Source organism: Sturnus vulgaris, chromosome 4, assembly GCF_052056855.1.
Source record: "Sturnus vulgaris isolate bStuVul1 chromosome 4, bStuVul1.hap1, whole genome shotgun sequence".
Classification (NCBI taxonomy): domain Eukaryota; kingdom Metazoa; phylum Chordata; class Aves; order Passeriformes; family Sturnidae; genus Sturnus; species Sturnus vulgaris.
The window spans coordinates 73,679,882-73,694,622 of NC_142246.1; the positions used below are offsets into that span (position 1 = coordinate 73,679,882).

At 46.0% G+C, this 14,741-nt stretch overlaps 1 protein-coding gene across 1 annotated transcript; it reads left to right on the top strand.

The window, feature by feature from the left end:
- The first annotated feature begins 2,440 nt into the window (after positions 1-2,440).
- Positions 2,441-9,635, top strand: DCK (deoxycytidine kinase). Its single transcript, XM_014884898.2, has 7 exons — positions 2,441-2,598; positions 3,401-3,519; positions 4,069-4,262; positions 4,902-5,049; positions 5,998-6,113; positions 6,589-6,688; positions 8,347-9,635. Exons 1-7 carry the CDS (start codon positions 2,529-2,531, stop codon positions 8,371-8,373), a joined length of 774 nt encoding a protein of 257 aa, XP_014740384.2. The 5' UTR covers positions 2,441-2,528; the 3' UTR covers positions 8,374-9,635.
- The last annotated feature ends 5,106 nt before the right edge of the window (positions 9,636-14,741 follow it).

The following is a 14,741-nucleotide window of genomic DNA, read 5'->3' on the forward strand; positions in this document are numbered from 1 at the left end:
GAGGGGACAAAACAGGTTCTGAGGGGCAGGCAGCCCATCTGCGAGTACCCAGTTTCTTTTCCTGCTTACTATGCAATGTAGAGCTTTGAACTTCTGCTTTTCCATGGAGGTAGAGAGGAGCACTGTCCTTACTCAGTCCTTGGGAGCTGAGCCCTTTCCCAGTGTCCCTGACCCTCAGTTAACAGGTAAGGACACCTATTTGCTGCTATGGACTCAACTTACCTTTCAGATTGTTCCTTTCTATTTCTCACCCCTCTTCCTTTCTCTGGGGTCACCAGACACAATTTACTATAAACACATCCTTTTGGATAGTTGTGTTTTTCCTTGCTGCCCTCTCCTCCTCTCCTGCCTGCCAGAGTGCTGTTACTGTACATAACCCCCTTTTAGTTGGATTATTTAAGGAGCTGCAGCACCAACAGAGATTCCTTGCTTCTTTCCCCTCTGAAATATTCCCTTTTTGCACTGAATCTCTTTTCCTTCAGTGCTGGTAGCAGTTGTCTCTTTTCCAATCCCTCACTCCTAAAACCACTGGCAGTTTTATGGATGCCCATTTTTTTTTCCTGGATATCTTCTCTTTTAACATGAGACTTACATTGGTGATTTTCAGTGTTAAACCTTCTTCTTTCCCTGCTTTCCTTATGTTTTCCTCTTGCCAGGTTCAGTTTGCAGTCTAGGAAAATATCCAATTACCTTATTTTGTTGGAAGAAGCAATTCCCCAAATTGTTCATAAAATACTGTATTTTTAGGGGAGATTAATTTTTTATAGCCACTAAACTATACTCATTATTTTTGTACGTTTGCAACTTGGGGACAATTTTTCCGAGCCGTGTCGTGGAGGGAACACTTATTGTGATGGCTGTTTGACTACTTGGGAATGCTGTGCTTGTGTGGTGTGGAGGCACATGCCTTGATGTGCACTGGGTGAGAGAGAAGGATGCAATAAAAATGAATGAGGCTTCAGTAAAAGGCCATTTTTGAAGGAAAAAAAAAAACAAACTCCGAAAGCGACACTAACCTTTGCTCCTCCTTTAGAATCCTGAAATACGTGGGAGAAAATGCAGTGTAATGTCTAAAATGCAAGGAGAGAACCCTTACTGTGAGCTAACTGTGCCAATACCGCTTCAGTTTGTAGTCACTGATGGAGATTTCAGTTTTAAATGAAAACAGCTTTTGATTCAAAAAAGAATAAGTTGAATGTCTGAAAATCCGCACCGTGTTTATTTGAGAGTTGTAAATAATGTATACAGATGGTTGTATGTGATGGGGCAAAATATTTAAATCCTAGGGTTTTTTTTTTTTCAATAAGAAACTGAAGGCTGTTTATAAGAGAAAATAAATAGCTATGTTTGACCATGTCTGTCTTTATTTCCTTCTTGCACTTGCTCCTCAAGGCTCTCCTACTTGTAAATAGATTTTTTTTTTTTTTTCCACCCCCCCGGTATATTGTCATCATCTGACCAGGCCCCACCCAAGGATGTTGTTGGGTCGCAGGTGCCGCAGGCAGTGCAGGCTCCACTTTTGGCCCTGCCCAGCAGCACAGGTGCCTTTTCTTGGCTTTTCTTTCTCCCAAGAGCCTCCTGTGACCCCAATAGCTGGTGTGCTCCAGATTTCCTGCCCTCCTCTCCACACCCAGTGCTGCAGTGCCCTGCCCCGTGGTAAGTTCCTCACACACATGGCTCCAGGGCAATCTGATTTTTACTTGAATTTTTTACAAACTAGGGGCCACAACTGCCTCGCTGCTGGTGTCCATCTCCTTTGGCTCAGGATTTTTCCCTGTTTTAAACTTGGTTCTCCTTGGGTTCAGTGTGTGTTTTGGAGGTTTTAGGGTTTCATAGAAGCCCACAAAGGTTTGGTTTGGAAGGGAATTTAAAGCCCATCCCATTCCACCCCTGCCATGGACAGGGACACCCTCTACTATCCCACACTGCTCCAAGCCCCAGTGTCCAGCCTGGCCATGGACACTTCCAGGGATGGGGTGGCCACAGCTTCTCTGGGCACCCCGTGCCAGGGTTTCCCCACCCTCACAGGGAACAATTCCTTCCTGAACTAAAGAATTCCAGCTTAAAGCATGGAATTGCTTCCGAAATTTAAGAATATCTTGCTAATTACCTTCACTAACAGCCCTGTAAATTCGAGTGCCGGCGCTCTCCTTTCAGGGCAGCTCGGGTGCCAGTGCCAGGCCGTTCCTGGAGTTGTTTTTAAGGCAGTCGGTGGCCAGGGGGTGGCTCTGTGTCCTTTGCCGCTTCCCTTTGTCCCGGAGGAGGGCACAGCGCTGACAACGGGAGCAGCTCGTGAGGCGGGGGCGCGCGCCACGGGCGCGTTCCCGCTGCGCGCTCCGCGTGCCGCTGCTCTGGCCTGCGGCGGGATCGGCGAGCCGGCGCGAGCCCGTGACGTCAGCGCCCGCTCCGGCGGGCCCGCCGCTGTCGCGCGCCAAATTTGAAGGCGGCGCGCGCGGGGCCGGGGCTCGCGCTCCCTCAGGTTCGTCTCGCGCCCCCTCAGGAGCCCCCGCGCGCCCCCTCAGGCCGCCATGGCCACACCGCCCAAGCGTAGCAGGACCGAAGGCCGCCTCAAGAAGGTCGCCGTGGAGGGCAACATCGGTGAGTCGGCGCCTCTCGCCTACGCGGGGAAAGGGACGGGGAAGGGCGAGTTGGTGAGGGCTGGAGGGAGAGGCGGCTGCCTCAGCGCTGGGTGTTTTCGGCCGAGTATGGGGGAGGCACAGCTCTGCGAACTCGCTGCCTACCTCCTTCCTTTATTTTTCCTTTTCTCTCTTCCCTTTCTTCCTTCCTTCCCCCCGCCCTTTTTCCCTCCTCTTTTTCCGCCTCCCTTTTTCCCCCCTGACCCCCCCCCCCCCCCTTTTCCCTGTGTGAGGGCTCCTCCCACTACGGCACAGCGGGGCAACAGGGATGTCTCCACAGGATTTTCCTGGCCGTTTCCCTCAGTAAAAGGTTTTTAATCAGGTCAGGAGGCACAAACAAGCCAGTTCATAATGTCGGAGACTTTATCCTGACGCCGTAAAAAACATGAGATTTGAGAGAGAAAAAAAACCCCCAAGCTTTCTATTAGAGTTTGTAACTAATTCATCTGTTCGGTGATGAAGTCCAGGATAAGCTTTGTCTTTGCTGTTGTGGTGTAAAACACCCGGAATGATAGAATTTCCCGAGTCGAGGGGGATCTCAAGGTTTTCTGAATCCCACTCCTGGCCTTGCACAGCACGCAGGTGCCTGGGAGCGTTGCGAAACCTCTTTAAATTCAGATAAAGAAAAACCCTGTTGCTCCATTAATAGATCTGCGTCACGGTGGGTGTGGGAGGCTGGTTTATGGCGGTGGAGGGCAGAGTTAAATAACACCGCTGTGTGGTGGGTTTCTCACTGGCGTTGTTCTTGCATGCTTTTCCTACAGCTTCGGGGAAATCCACCTTTGTGAATATTCTAAAACAAGCCAGAGAGGACTGGGAAGTGGTTCCCGAGCCTGTCGCTAGATGGTGCAATGTCCAACCAAGCTCTGGAGACGATTATGAGGTAAAATAGGAATTAAAAAAGTCAAATGTTCCTCTCATTTCAGAACACCAGTATATCCAACAGACTGGGTATTTTTCAGACTCTGTGTGATAGCAACACTTTTGCTAGTTGCTTTCCCAATGTGAAAGTTTGTTTCCAGTTTGTTGGGTCTGTTATGGAATAAATGTTATTCAACCGCAGATGTAGTTTCTGAAAGTGGTGAAGAGTTACAACAGTTACTTGTAGCCACTGTGAAGTAAGCAGGTGTGGAGACGATTGTACCTGTGCCATGAAAAACGTGCTCCGAAATGTCTTAGGAAACTGAGAACTCACTTGGTGTGCTCACTTGGTTTTAGTGGTTGGATTTTTTTTTCCACCTACCTGTGATTCCATTGGCAATCCAGGCGCTACTTCCTGTGCGAGTGGCTTTGGAGGGACTGGGGATCCTTTCTGCGCGGTGTATTTTGGTGAAGTCGGTGTAAGATGTCATGGGGACCCCTGGCTCCTGAGTTCTCCTCAGCCGTGTTGTGTCAGCGTTAGGCAGCGCTGCGTTTGTCCCCCCCGGCCCAGGAGCTGAGCACGTCGCAGAGGAGCGGCGGGAACGTGCTGCGCATGATGTACGAGAAGCCGGAGCGCTGGGCCTTCACCTTCCAGACCTACGCGTGCCTCAGCAGGATCCGGGCTCAGCTCAAAGCCCTGGATGGAAAACTCCAGGACGCGCGGGATCCCGTGGTGTTCTTCGAGCGCTCCGTCTACAGCGACAGGTACGTGGGGCTGGAGCCCTCAGGGGGCGCGTGGAAATTCCCCCAGGTCAGATCCTGGGGTGTGTGGGGTTAGAAGGGAGCTCTGCCTGCGACATCACCCAGTCCAAGCCCCCAGCCAGGTGACAGAGGCATGAGTCCAGGTGGTTGAAACGCTTCCAGAGGGGGAGACTGACCTTCCCAAGCAGCTGTTCCAGTGCTTGGCCACCCTCGTGGAAATAAGTTCTTCCTCACATTGAGGTGGAACTATTTTAGTTTATGGCTAACAAAAAAACGTCTAAGTAAATACTTTATCCTGCGTTTCTGGATTCAGAAGGTGAGACTTGATAACTGAACCCCATCCTATAATCCTTAGGTGTTCCCCCTGTTGTGATACATTGCAAAAATAACGTGTTTTAATTTACTGTAAATAAACGATCCAGTGCACCAGCCAGCTGTGTTCTGTGTGTTATTCCTGCATCCCTGAGCTGCAAATGTTGGTGTTCTTCTTGCACACAGCTCCAGGAGGAGAATACCAGCTGTGTAATTCCAGTCCAGGAGAGCGTTACCACTCAGCTTCTCCTCTAGTTACTGTACTTCGAGGCAAACCAAGGGATTCTTGATCCAAGAGAATTTTTGTTTCCATCACTCTGATGTCCACAGGTACATCTTTGCTGCTAATTTATATGAGTCTGACTGCATGAATGAGACTGAGTGGACAATTTACCAGGACTGGCACGACTGGATAAATAAACAGTTTGGCTCGAGGCTGGCGCTGGATGGGATCATTTATCTCCGAGCCACTCCTGAGGTGAGGAGTACCAATGTGACAGCACCAAAACCAAGTCTGTGTTCTGGGCCTTGCCTCTCATGGTTAGAGTTCCGCTCAGGTTGCGCTGTTCCCTGAGGGCTGCAATACTTGAGCTGAGACTAGGTCTGAAAGTACTTAAAAATAATGTTCTTTCAAATGTAGACTGTGTGTATTAAAGTCAACTGTGATGGTAATGATTTTTTCATTTTAAAAACAATACACAAGAACAGCAAATGAGAAAACACCGCTGGAATAAAGCAAGCGACTCCAGGAAAGTACACAGTACCTCTAGGAATAGCTGTTCCATCAGCAGTATAGCTGTACAGGGAACAGACACAGCAGTTTACGGAAATGATAGCGCTGGTGTGGGGGTGGTCTGTGAAGCCCCTACACCTGGCGTGCTGGAGCCAAGCCAGGCCAAAGCACACCCTGTATGCGAGGCCTTAGGACCATGCTTTGATCTGGGGCCATCTAATATTTGTTTATAAGGAGAGAACAGAATAATATCTCTTTTGAGTATGAAACTTGCTTGAGCAAGGGAAAAACACGAGATTAAAAGAGCTCTAATGAACTTAGAGATTGCTTCCATATTTCCTTGCTTCCAGCTTCCATGCCTTCAGTTTTGTTATAAAAAACTGGAATGTAATACAGTGGAGTAACTCCGAGGGCTTTTTGTTCTTCTATTTAAGAAAGGAAAATATATTTAAATTACAAAATACAGCACTTAAACAATTTTGGCCTGTTGTTGAGGCTTTAGGTGCACTCAGGCTGGGAACAAATGATTTAAAATGTTGGAAAACAATTCCTAAGAGCCAGAAATATATTCTGTTCATATTCAAATTCAACAAGATTTGTAATGCTAGTCTGTAATGTCAAATGGCTATTTCTGTGCTCTTGGCATGCAATACACCAATTTATTTATTTTTGTTTACCATCTTTTGCTTTTAGAAATGCTTGAATAGGATTTATTTGCGTGGAAGAGATGAAGAACAAGAAATCCCCATTGAATATCTGGAGAAGCTTCACTACAAACATGAAAATTGGCTGCAGCACAGGACACTGCGGTAGGGTTTGTTGAGTGGTTCCCTGAGGATGGATAAATCTTTGTAAGGATGTTCTGTGGTTCTTTTTCCCCCAGTGAGACTTGAGCTTTTCTTACGATATGTAAATCTGAACTACAGGCACATTTCTATCAGTGTTTGCTTAGGAGTAGTGTCTTTGCATTACGTTCATTATTGCTTGGATGTGCAGTGTGCTCCAAGTTCTCTTCACACAGCATTCTGAGCAGCAGAGGCTTCAGCTGAACTCATTTTGATGCACACAGTGTGCTGCTATCCACTTAGGTGCTGGGGGAACACAATGTCTGGGAATCGCTGATAGATCCCAGGAGGAAAACTGTAAATTCAGAGTTCTTGGCTGAAATGTATAGATCCAATTATTTTTGTGGGATTCTTAAGAGTGAAAATGCTGACAGGGATTTGGATGCTCTCTGCTTTATTTCCAGCTACTAATATTTGCTTTGTTCCTCTCCTAATACAGAACAGATTTTGACTATCTGAAGGAAATTCCGATTTTAACACTTGATGTTAACGAAGACTTCAAAGGCAAAAAGGATAAATACGATCACATGATCGAAAAGGTAAAATTTTACAAGCAGTACAAACTGATGATTCATATTGCTCTTGAGATACACTTTACACTCTAGTCATCCTTCTAATATATCTAAGTCACAGAGTTCCATTCAGGTAATGAACAGTTTTACAGCCTATGGCAATATATATTTTAAAGCTAGGCCAAACCTATACCATTTGACTGCTCAGGTGTTTGGTACTTGAATCCCAGTGGGATTCAGGCAAAGACAACTGGACTTACTGAGCAGCTGCAATGACTTACAGACCTCAACAGTGGTTTGCACACATTTTTCCATTCTTGGGAAATAAAAGAGTTTCTTCATGAGAAAAGCAGCTTTGTCCTTTGATCTCCGTTGATCCATGCAGGAGTGGAAGGGTTCACCTGGTTAAAACCAGTCAGTCTTCCTGATTGAGCTTGTTAATGGATGGAGTGACCGGAGATGGCAGCTGCAGAGGGAGCATGCTTCCCATCTGCACAGGATGAGATAAGACCAAGCTCTGGCAACTTAGTGTGGATTTTGGAGGAATTTTCTTTGGGATAGCTGTCAGGTTGTCTGGGAACAGCCTATGCCCTGTGTTTGCCCTGTTTTTTGGTATTTCCTAAATGGAGCCAGGGAAGAGGTACACTTGACGAAGCTTTGGGCAAATTGGGCTTTGGTGTGTGCTGTGTGTGGACCCAGACCCTGTGTCCTTTCTTCTTACCCCTGTTATGATGCTCATCCTGAAACTGTGCCTGGTGTGTAAATCTTGACAGGGTTCTCTGTGCAGGATTACTGGTGCTACTCTCTGAAGTAGAGGGTGGCTTGCTTGTGGTGACTTTTAAGTCAGTCTTGGCACAGTTATGAGTTCCCTTCTCTACAGGAAGGAGTTTGACCTCTTCTTTTTCCCCCACCTCTTTGAGCCCTGACCTGGGAGGGGAAGTGTCACGGTTGGAGAGTGTGATCCAAGATCTGTTTCCATTTCACATCAAGAATTTGGACAAAACGATTACAGATGGGCTCTGTGTAGGAGAGCCTTTGCCAAAAGAAGAGCATCGTGTCCTCTAGAAAACAGTTCCTTTCTGTGGAGCACCCTGCCTTGAGTGGACAGAGAAAAATGTTCTCAGTTCAGCCTAGTTCCTAGGATGTTCCTGAAACTTAAAGGCAGGAGTTGTGAGCTTTGCATTGATCTCCAGCGTTGGATTTTCTCTGAGCCGTGTGTTTTGGTGGGCATTGCTTCATTATTCCTTTGCCAGCCTCAGATTGTCAGGGACATCCTGATTAGGTGCCCTGGGTTGTTCACGAGCATGAAATCCGGCCGGTGTGCAGGCAGTGGGCGTGACTCCGTGGTTTCCAAATGACAGCTCTTTTGAGGTGGCCATTATCCTCCTCCTGTTTGGGTGACACCTGCTTATAACGCAGTCCTTTGGGACAGAGGGCTGCAGCTCAGCACCACAGGAGGAGTGAGCATCTTTGCATCGTGTCTCTCCCTGCATCTGCTACATTACAGGTACCATGCCTGGAATTGTCCTGGATGGACAGATAGTGTCACAGCTGAGCCAGGGCTTCTTTTCCCTGTTTCTTTAGGTTGTAGTAAAACATAAAGCAGAGGAGAGGTAAATATACTTGCTGCCTATTTCTGTTGATAAACACTTAGTGTGATTGACAATATTTGTTTCTCTTTGCAGGTCAAGGAGTTTTTGAGCATGTTGTAATCCTCTTTGAAGTGCAGAGTCAAACCATTCCAAACTTCTGTGTGATCAAAGTCTCAAGTGCAGCTTCTTCCTTCTTTTATAGGAGGCCTCTGGAGAGGCATGGCTCAGTGCTGGTGATTTGGTTGTGAGGAACAAATAAACTTTGTGAATAGGGAAATTATTAAATAAATCGGTACGTCTGTTCAGTATTATGTGGAGTAACATGCACAAATTCTGAGGAGACAAGGATTCTGAGCACTGGCAAATGCTGTGCCAGTTTCTGATCAGATCAAGGAGTTCTAGAGTATTTTATAGATGTTCTTAATTTATTCTGTGCCCAACTACTATTTAATTTTGAAGAAGGTAGCTGGTTTTTAGATTCTTCAGTGCTTTTTTAGTTGCATGAATTTATAATGGATGATTTGTTCGTTCCTAGGAAGTAAAAGGTAAAAACCATTTTTGTTGCTGAGGGAAATTTATTATAACCTGAAATATTATGTTTTAAGGTATACAAAAATGTTTTATGATGCTTTTGACAGAAGAAGTTCTTCATAGAATACACTGAATTAAATCCAAATGTGTGTGAAATTCTGTTTATAGCGAGTGAATTTTTGGGTGTGTTTTATTAGGCACTGCAAACCAGGACATTTGAGGCTTTTTGTTACCTGGCATGTTTGGGGCTTCTTAACCCATTTTTTTTTTTAGCTTTTCCGAAAACAGTGCTGTTTTTGTTGCTGGTCAGTCCTATTCTTCTAGAGAGGAATATTTATTCACTAGGCACTGCACTGGCAGAAGGGCATTTTGCAAACAGCCTCCATCTGTAAATGACGTGTTGCTAAACCATCCCATAATTGCATTAGGGATGTGAGAGGTGGCTTCCTGCCTTTGTTCCAGCTGTTCCATGTGTTCACTGGGCCTTCTGGGTGATTATCCCAGATCCTGCACTGTTGGAAGTAGCTTTTTCGGTCTCACCTGCTTGGAGGAAGAAGGGGAGACCTGTGTGGAGTAGCTGCTGCCTGAGCCTCTTGTTCCCGGTGCAGAAAACAAACTTCAGGCCACCTATCTCAACTGCTGGGATTTGTGAGCTGCTTTGTTCTGCTTTAAACAGTTCTGAGTGCACAGTCGGCTTTGGAAGACAAAATTTTTAAAATTGTAAAGCTTTTTATTGTCTACCGTGGTGCTTCTGCTACCTGCTTGCTGGAGATGAGATTTCTTCCTTTATGGCTGGAGTTGTGATGGCATTCTCTAACCAGTGGCTGAAAAATAAAAGTGGTTGGAAAGACTTTTTAGTGCTTAATAGTGTTGGCTTCTTGTCTCATAAAAGAAGTGATATTGTGGATTGCTCCTATGTAATACTGGTGCAGTAGGTGTATTTGGTGTAAAAAAAGCAAGATTTCTGAGAAACGGATGGACTTCACTTCTTTTTCTCATGTGTGGGAAATGAACTTATGGGACAGAGACACGGGATTCCATAAAGTGCATGGCTTGTGTGACAGTGCTCAGTACAAGAGCGTTGTGTAATATTTATGTTGTATGGAAAGTAGCAGTAGTCTGGCAGAAAATCTTGTGCAGGACTTGAAGGTTGCACAGTAAAAGGAAAGATTTTAAGATCTTTGCTCCAGAAAGGAAGTGAGGTGGAATGGATGAAGATTCAGTTCAGATTTACTTGAAACACGTATTACAAGCTTTTAAAGCATTCTTGGCAAGAGTCTGAACAGTAACAACTTATTTTGACTAACAGTGCAATTATTTCTACAGTTTCAGCTGTCAAAATTGTGGATTTAATTACAGGAATTGGAATGACAGTTCTCGTTGCAAGGAAGTAAACATGTCTGTGTTCTAATAAAGGCTTCTTTTGAAACCCATCACAGAGAGCACACAGAAATTCTGTGGCAGGTTATCTGCAGCCCGTTCCAGAAAGCTTTACAATATCTCTGCCTGCCAAGTTTGGGTTGGAAGGAGCAAAGTCATGACCAATTATAAGAATGTTTTTAATTGCTGTGGAGAAAAAAACAATACCAACCCCCGAACACACACCCCAGTGGCTCCCAAGCTTCTGGGGGATCCGAAAGCGGCTGTCCTGGAGCACGCGGAGCTGCGGTCCTTTGTATGTAGGACAGACAGCAGCAGAGATGGCCCGAGACTGCTGTGCCCGTGCCTCGGCTTAGAGCTCAGCTCCAACAGTACCTCAGCCTTCCAAACCTGTCAGTATTTGCTTTGCTTATGTCTATTCACAGGCTACCACAAACCAGGAGTGTTGTGTTGGTTTGTGCCTTTTAGACATGCGAAAAGGTTCTGAACTGGTGTCTGCTGTTTGGTGAGGATGGTTTTTCGGCCTTTGGGTATTGCATCCTTTTCTCTTCCCTTGGGTAAGAGATACTCTGATGGAATTGCCTAGGAATGCTTGCTTGTTTTAATCAAGAATCATCATGATGGGGAAACAAAATTGGATGCTGTTTTTTTTCCAGTTAGAAAGCAGATGAAGTACTGATTGGTAGTGTTCTAATTCTGATGCAAGTACCCGTGTGAGCAATGGTCTTAATATTGCCTCATTTTATTCTTAGTCCTTGTGGCTGTTTTCTGCATAGTGGATTTTAAGTTCTAAGTTCAGTTAAGTTCATCTTCTCATCTCTAGATGCTTCTTAAAACAGCAACCAGTTTTGTAGGTAGAACCTAATTTTCTATGATTTTGTGCCAGTTACTTATTTGTACTGTTTTCTGTTTATTTAAGCAGACTTCATAATAGTGGAATTGTACATAAAATATGGTAAGTATTTAACTGATTCTGTTCTTTTTCTAGTAATTAGATAGTCAGCAATCTCTTTGTGAAATAAAAATGACCCAGGAGAAACTCGCTGTGAACTGTTAGGCGCAGACCACAGAAGTCTGTGCGTATGTAGCAGTAATTAGGTAATCTCAGGAAAACACAGTGTGCGAGTGCTCTTGCCAAGAGGTTTCAGCATAACCAAGTGTCTGGGCCACCAGGTGGTTTTTTCCAGCTCCCGTTTAGACTCTGCGTGACTGTGAGTAAGTAAATCTCTCTTAGCTTCACTCTTTTTATCTTTAAAATATTGATATCTCCCCATGCCTTCAGGACCCTGGGAGGATGCATTAGTTTATATTGATGTGCTGTTTTGTAGGTCTGAAGTGCGCTGTTAAATAATGGAAAAGGAAGGCAAGCCCTGGTTTTAGGTTTTGCTCTGTGATGTTTTGATGACACTGGCCCAGATTCATGGCCAACAGAAGTTATTTATTTGTTTTAAAAGATATTAAAAGCCATCGGTGCAACATCACTTGGGTTAGTAAACCAAGAAAAGTGAAAGCTGTGTTTGTGAGGAAAGGAAACCTAGGAGAAGTTTGGTCTTGAAATAAAAACTGATGGTAAAACTGTGCTGCAGTCCCTGTAGCCTAGTGGTAAAGGGGAGAAATCCGTGCAGGAATCTGCCACAGGAGGTCATTGTGTCTCACTCCCCGGGCTGGCTGCAAGAGCAGCATTAGGGCTTTTAACAGTGAATGGCTGTGGAAAAGGTAAAGAAGGAAGAGGTCACTTCCTCGCTCGGCCAGAGGATAAATCCTGCACCGAGCGAGATAAATCTTGCTCTCCGGGAGGAGGGAGTGCAATGGAGCAAACCCCGCTGGATTAAGTGAATGACTAGAAAAGGCTGAGCTAATGGCAGAGGTTTGGTCACCACAGGGCCTTCCGTGCAGCCACCAGCTGTTTGTGTGCTGTGAGTGACCATTAGCACATGGATCACACTAATCCCACTGTGTCTGAGCCATGGCAGCCTTCAGGGCTGAGCTCTCACCCGGGCACAGCCCCGAGCAGGGCCGATGCTGACAGCCTGCTGCCAAGTAAAACACTGAGCAGTTCTACTGACTGAAGCTGTGCACTGTGCTTACTGTGCCAAATTCACCTGTGCTGGGGATGTGTCTCCAGAATGCTGACTGAAGTTCTGTCATGCCAAGGAGTGTGCATTCCACACTGAGAGTAAGCAGTGCACGGATTTATTTTACCTTAGGGTATAATGTAATGCTCAGAGCCCAGACTGGAGGCTGTTGTGTGCAGGTGACTTGTGTTCTTGGGTCCGAGTATGGGTCTGCATGGATATAGAGAATATGAGAGCAGCATCAATAAGACTGTGGTGCATGCGAAATGAGGTTGCAGGCTGTTGCTCATTTCTTGAATCTCTGCTGCTCTTCCCAATTTCCTGGGCAGGCTGGACATGCTCTATATGATCTCTAGGAAGTCAAGGTTGTCCGGCTTGCACCACGGATGTTTGCTGGCTCATAGTACTACCTGGTTTGGAAAAAAGCTGTTGCTTTCTGAGAGTTATTTACAAGAATGCTGCCACTGCAGCACTTTGAGAGGACATCGTGTGCTTTCTCCTGCCCTGTATTTTGTGCTTTTTTTTTCCAATTTCCTTCTAAGTTGTTGTGACTTGTCTTTTAATAACTGCTAGAAACGTGATCTCATGCAAGATATTGTAACAAGTTAAAGCCAGTGTTTCACTCTGACACAGCCTTCTTGAGGATGTGGCTTCTGCCCTGCTCCACTTGGCTGTCTTAGGTTTTCTAGTCCTTCTCTCTCAGTAGTTCTGCTGAGTTAACCCATCTGGTTGCCGGGGCCTTTCCTAACTCCTGGTTTCAGCACTAGCTATGGATGTGTGCTGACTATGTGCTTCTTTCTGATCATTCCCTTCAGATTTGCCTCTGCACCTTTGTTGAAGCCATAGCTGTTCTCTGCTGAGCCTCCACTGCACCTGTGGTGTTGTCCTCACTGCAGCTCATGGCCTTTACCCTGAGCCCTCAGCCCAGCACAGTGGCCTTGGGTCATTGACTGGCTTTTTGGTCACTCACCTGTGTCCTGTCTGTGCTGTGCCTCGTGAGGACAGCACCTGCAGCCACAAACAGCAGGAATTGGCTTTTCAGCTATCATCCCTGATCTGCAGTGCTGCTGCTTGCCCGAGGATTTCCTGCAATGGTCCAGCATGGTTGTGTAGGTATTCCCGGTGTGCTGGTCCTTGCCGAAGTTTCTTAGCGCTATCTGCTATGTTGTTGTCTAAAGAGTGGGCTCATGTCACCTGACTGAAGAACTTTTTCCAGTGGGGGCTTTGGTGCAGCTCTTGCTGCTTTAAGCAGTCTGATGTTTGACTGGGAGACTAGTGACACAGGAATATAGCTCTGTTTTGTGGAGCTGAGCTCTTGTAGAGTAAAGTGACATTTCCTGAGGCTGGGAGCACTCCGTTGTCAGCATTCCTCGTGCTGTTGTGCATGCACTTACACTCAGGTTTTTATGGCTAATGAGTGCCCCTGCTATTCTTAGACCTTTGGCTGTGGAGAACAGATTCATCTCACAGTTTCAGCTCTTTCCTGCTGAGGTTTACTCTTCCCCCTTGACATAACCACGGCTTGTGCACAGGACTAGCCTTTTCCTGGAAGGACGGTGTGACACAGGTTGTTGTGCTGCTGGTGGCTTCCCAGCCTGTTGAGCACTTGAGGATAGGTGGGACTGAGCTTTGGGGGCTGCTATGGTATGGTACAGTCCCGAAAGGAGTTCTTACTGTGTTTGCCAAATGTCATGGCTGTACTGCATGCTTTAACCCTGTGATACATGTTTGCTGTAATTAGCTATGTAAATAATGGCCTTTCTTGAGATCTCTTAGTGACTTAGACTTAGCCTATGCCTGCAGTGGGACTGATGGAATTCGTCCATGCCGGAGATGAGTCACTAGCTCTTCCTGTCTGCAAATTTCCTTTTCTCCCAAGGTTGCTCACCCATGATATACTCAAAGTGATAATGCATCTTCATTTTATGTTTTATTGACGGTCTGCACTTGCCAGTTGCTCTCAGATGAGGACACCTCCAGCATCTGGTTTCACTGTTGGCTTTAAAGGCTGCTGTTAGCATTGCTTCTGGGATTGCTGGTACAATCCAGCTGGAATCATATTGGCAGGAGGTCAGAAAGCATTGCTGGAAATGTAGCAATTTTGTTTGCTTGTTGTGCAGCAGAGGCTGAAGAACTCCGGAGCTTTCAAAGCCCTTCTGTGGAAGCTCCTTTTAGCCATGTTTGTCAGGAATTTTCTGTCTCTGCATTTGTTGTGCTTCCTTTGAGGGTTTTTGTTTTTCTCTTCTGCTTGGCTTGTCTTTAGTGCTGGAAGAGAACCCAGCTCTCGTTCCTGGTCTGTCACTGCGCTGCCCATGGACTGAACCTTTGCATTTCAATTCCCTACACTGGCAATGATGGATGAGCATACCTGTGTCGTGCTGCCATTTCACCTTCTCAGCTCTGAGCCTGGGTGTTTAGGCTCAAGTACTGGCTGTTCCCACTCTGATCCTTGTCTCGGGTAACTGTAGTAGCTTCAGGTCTTGGAAGACATTTCTGTAGGGG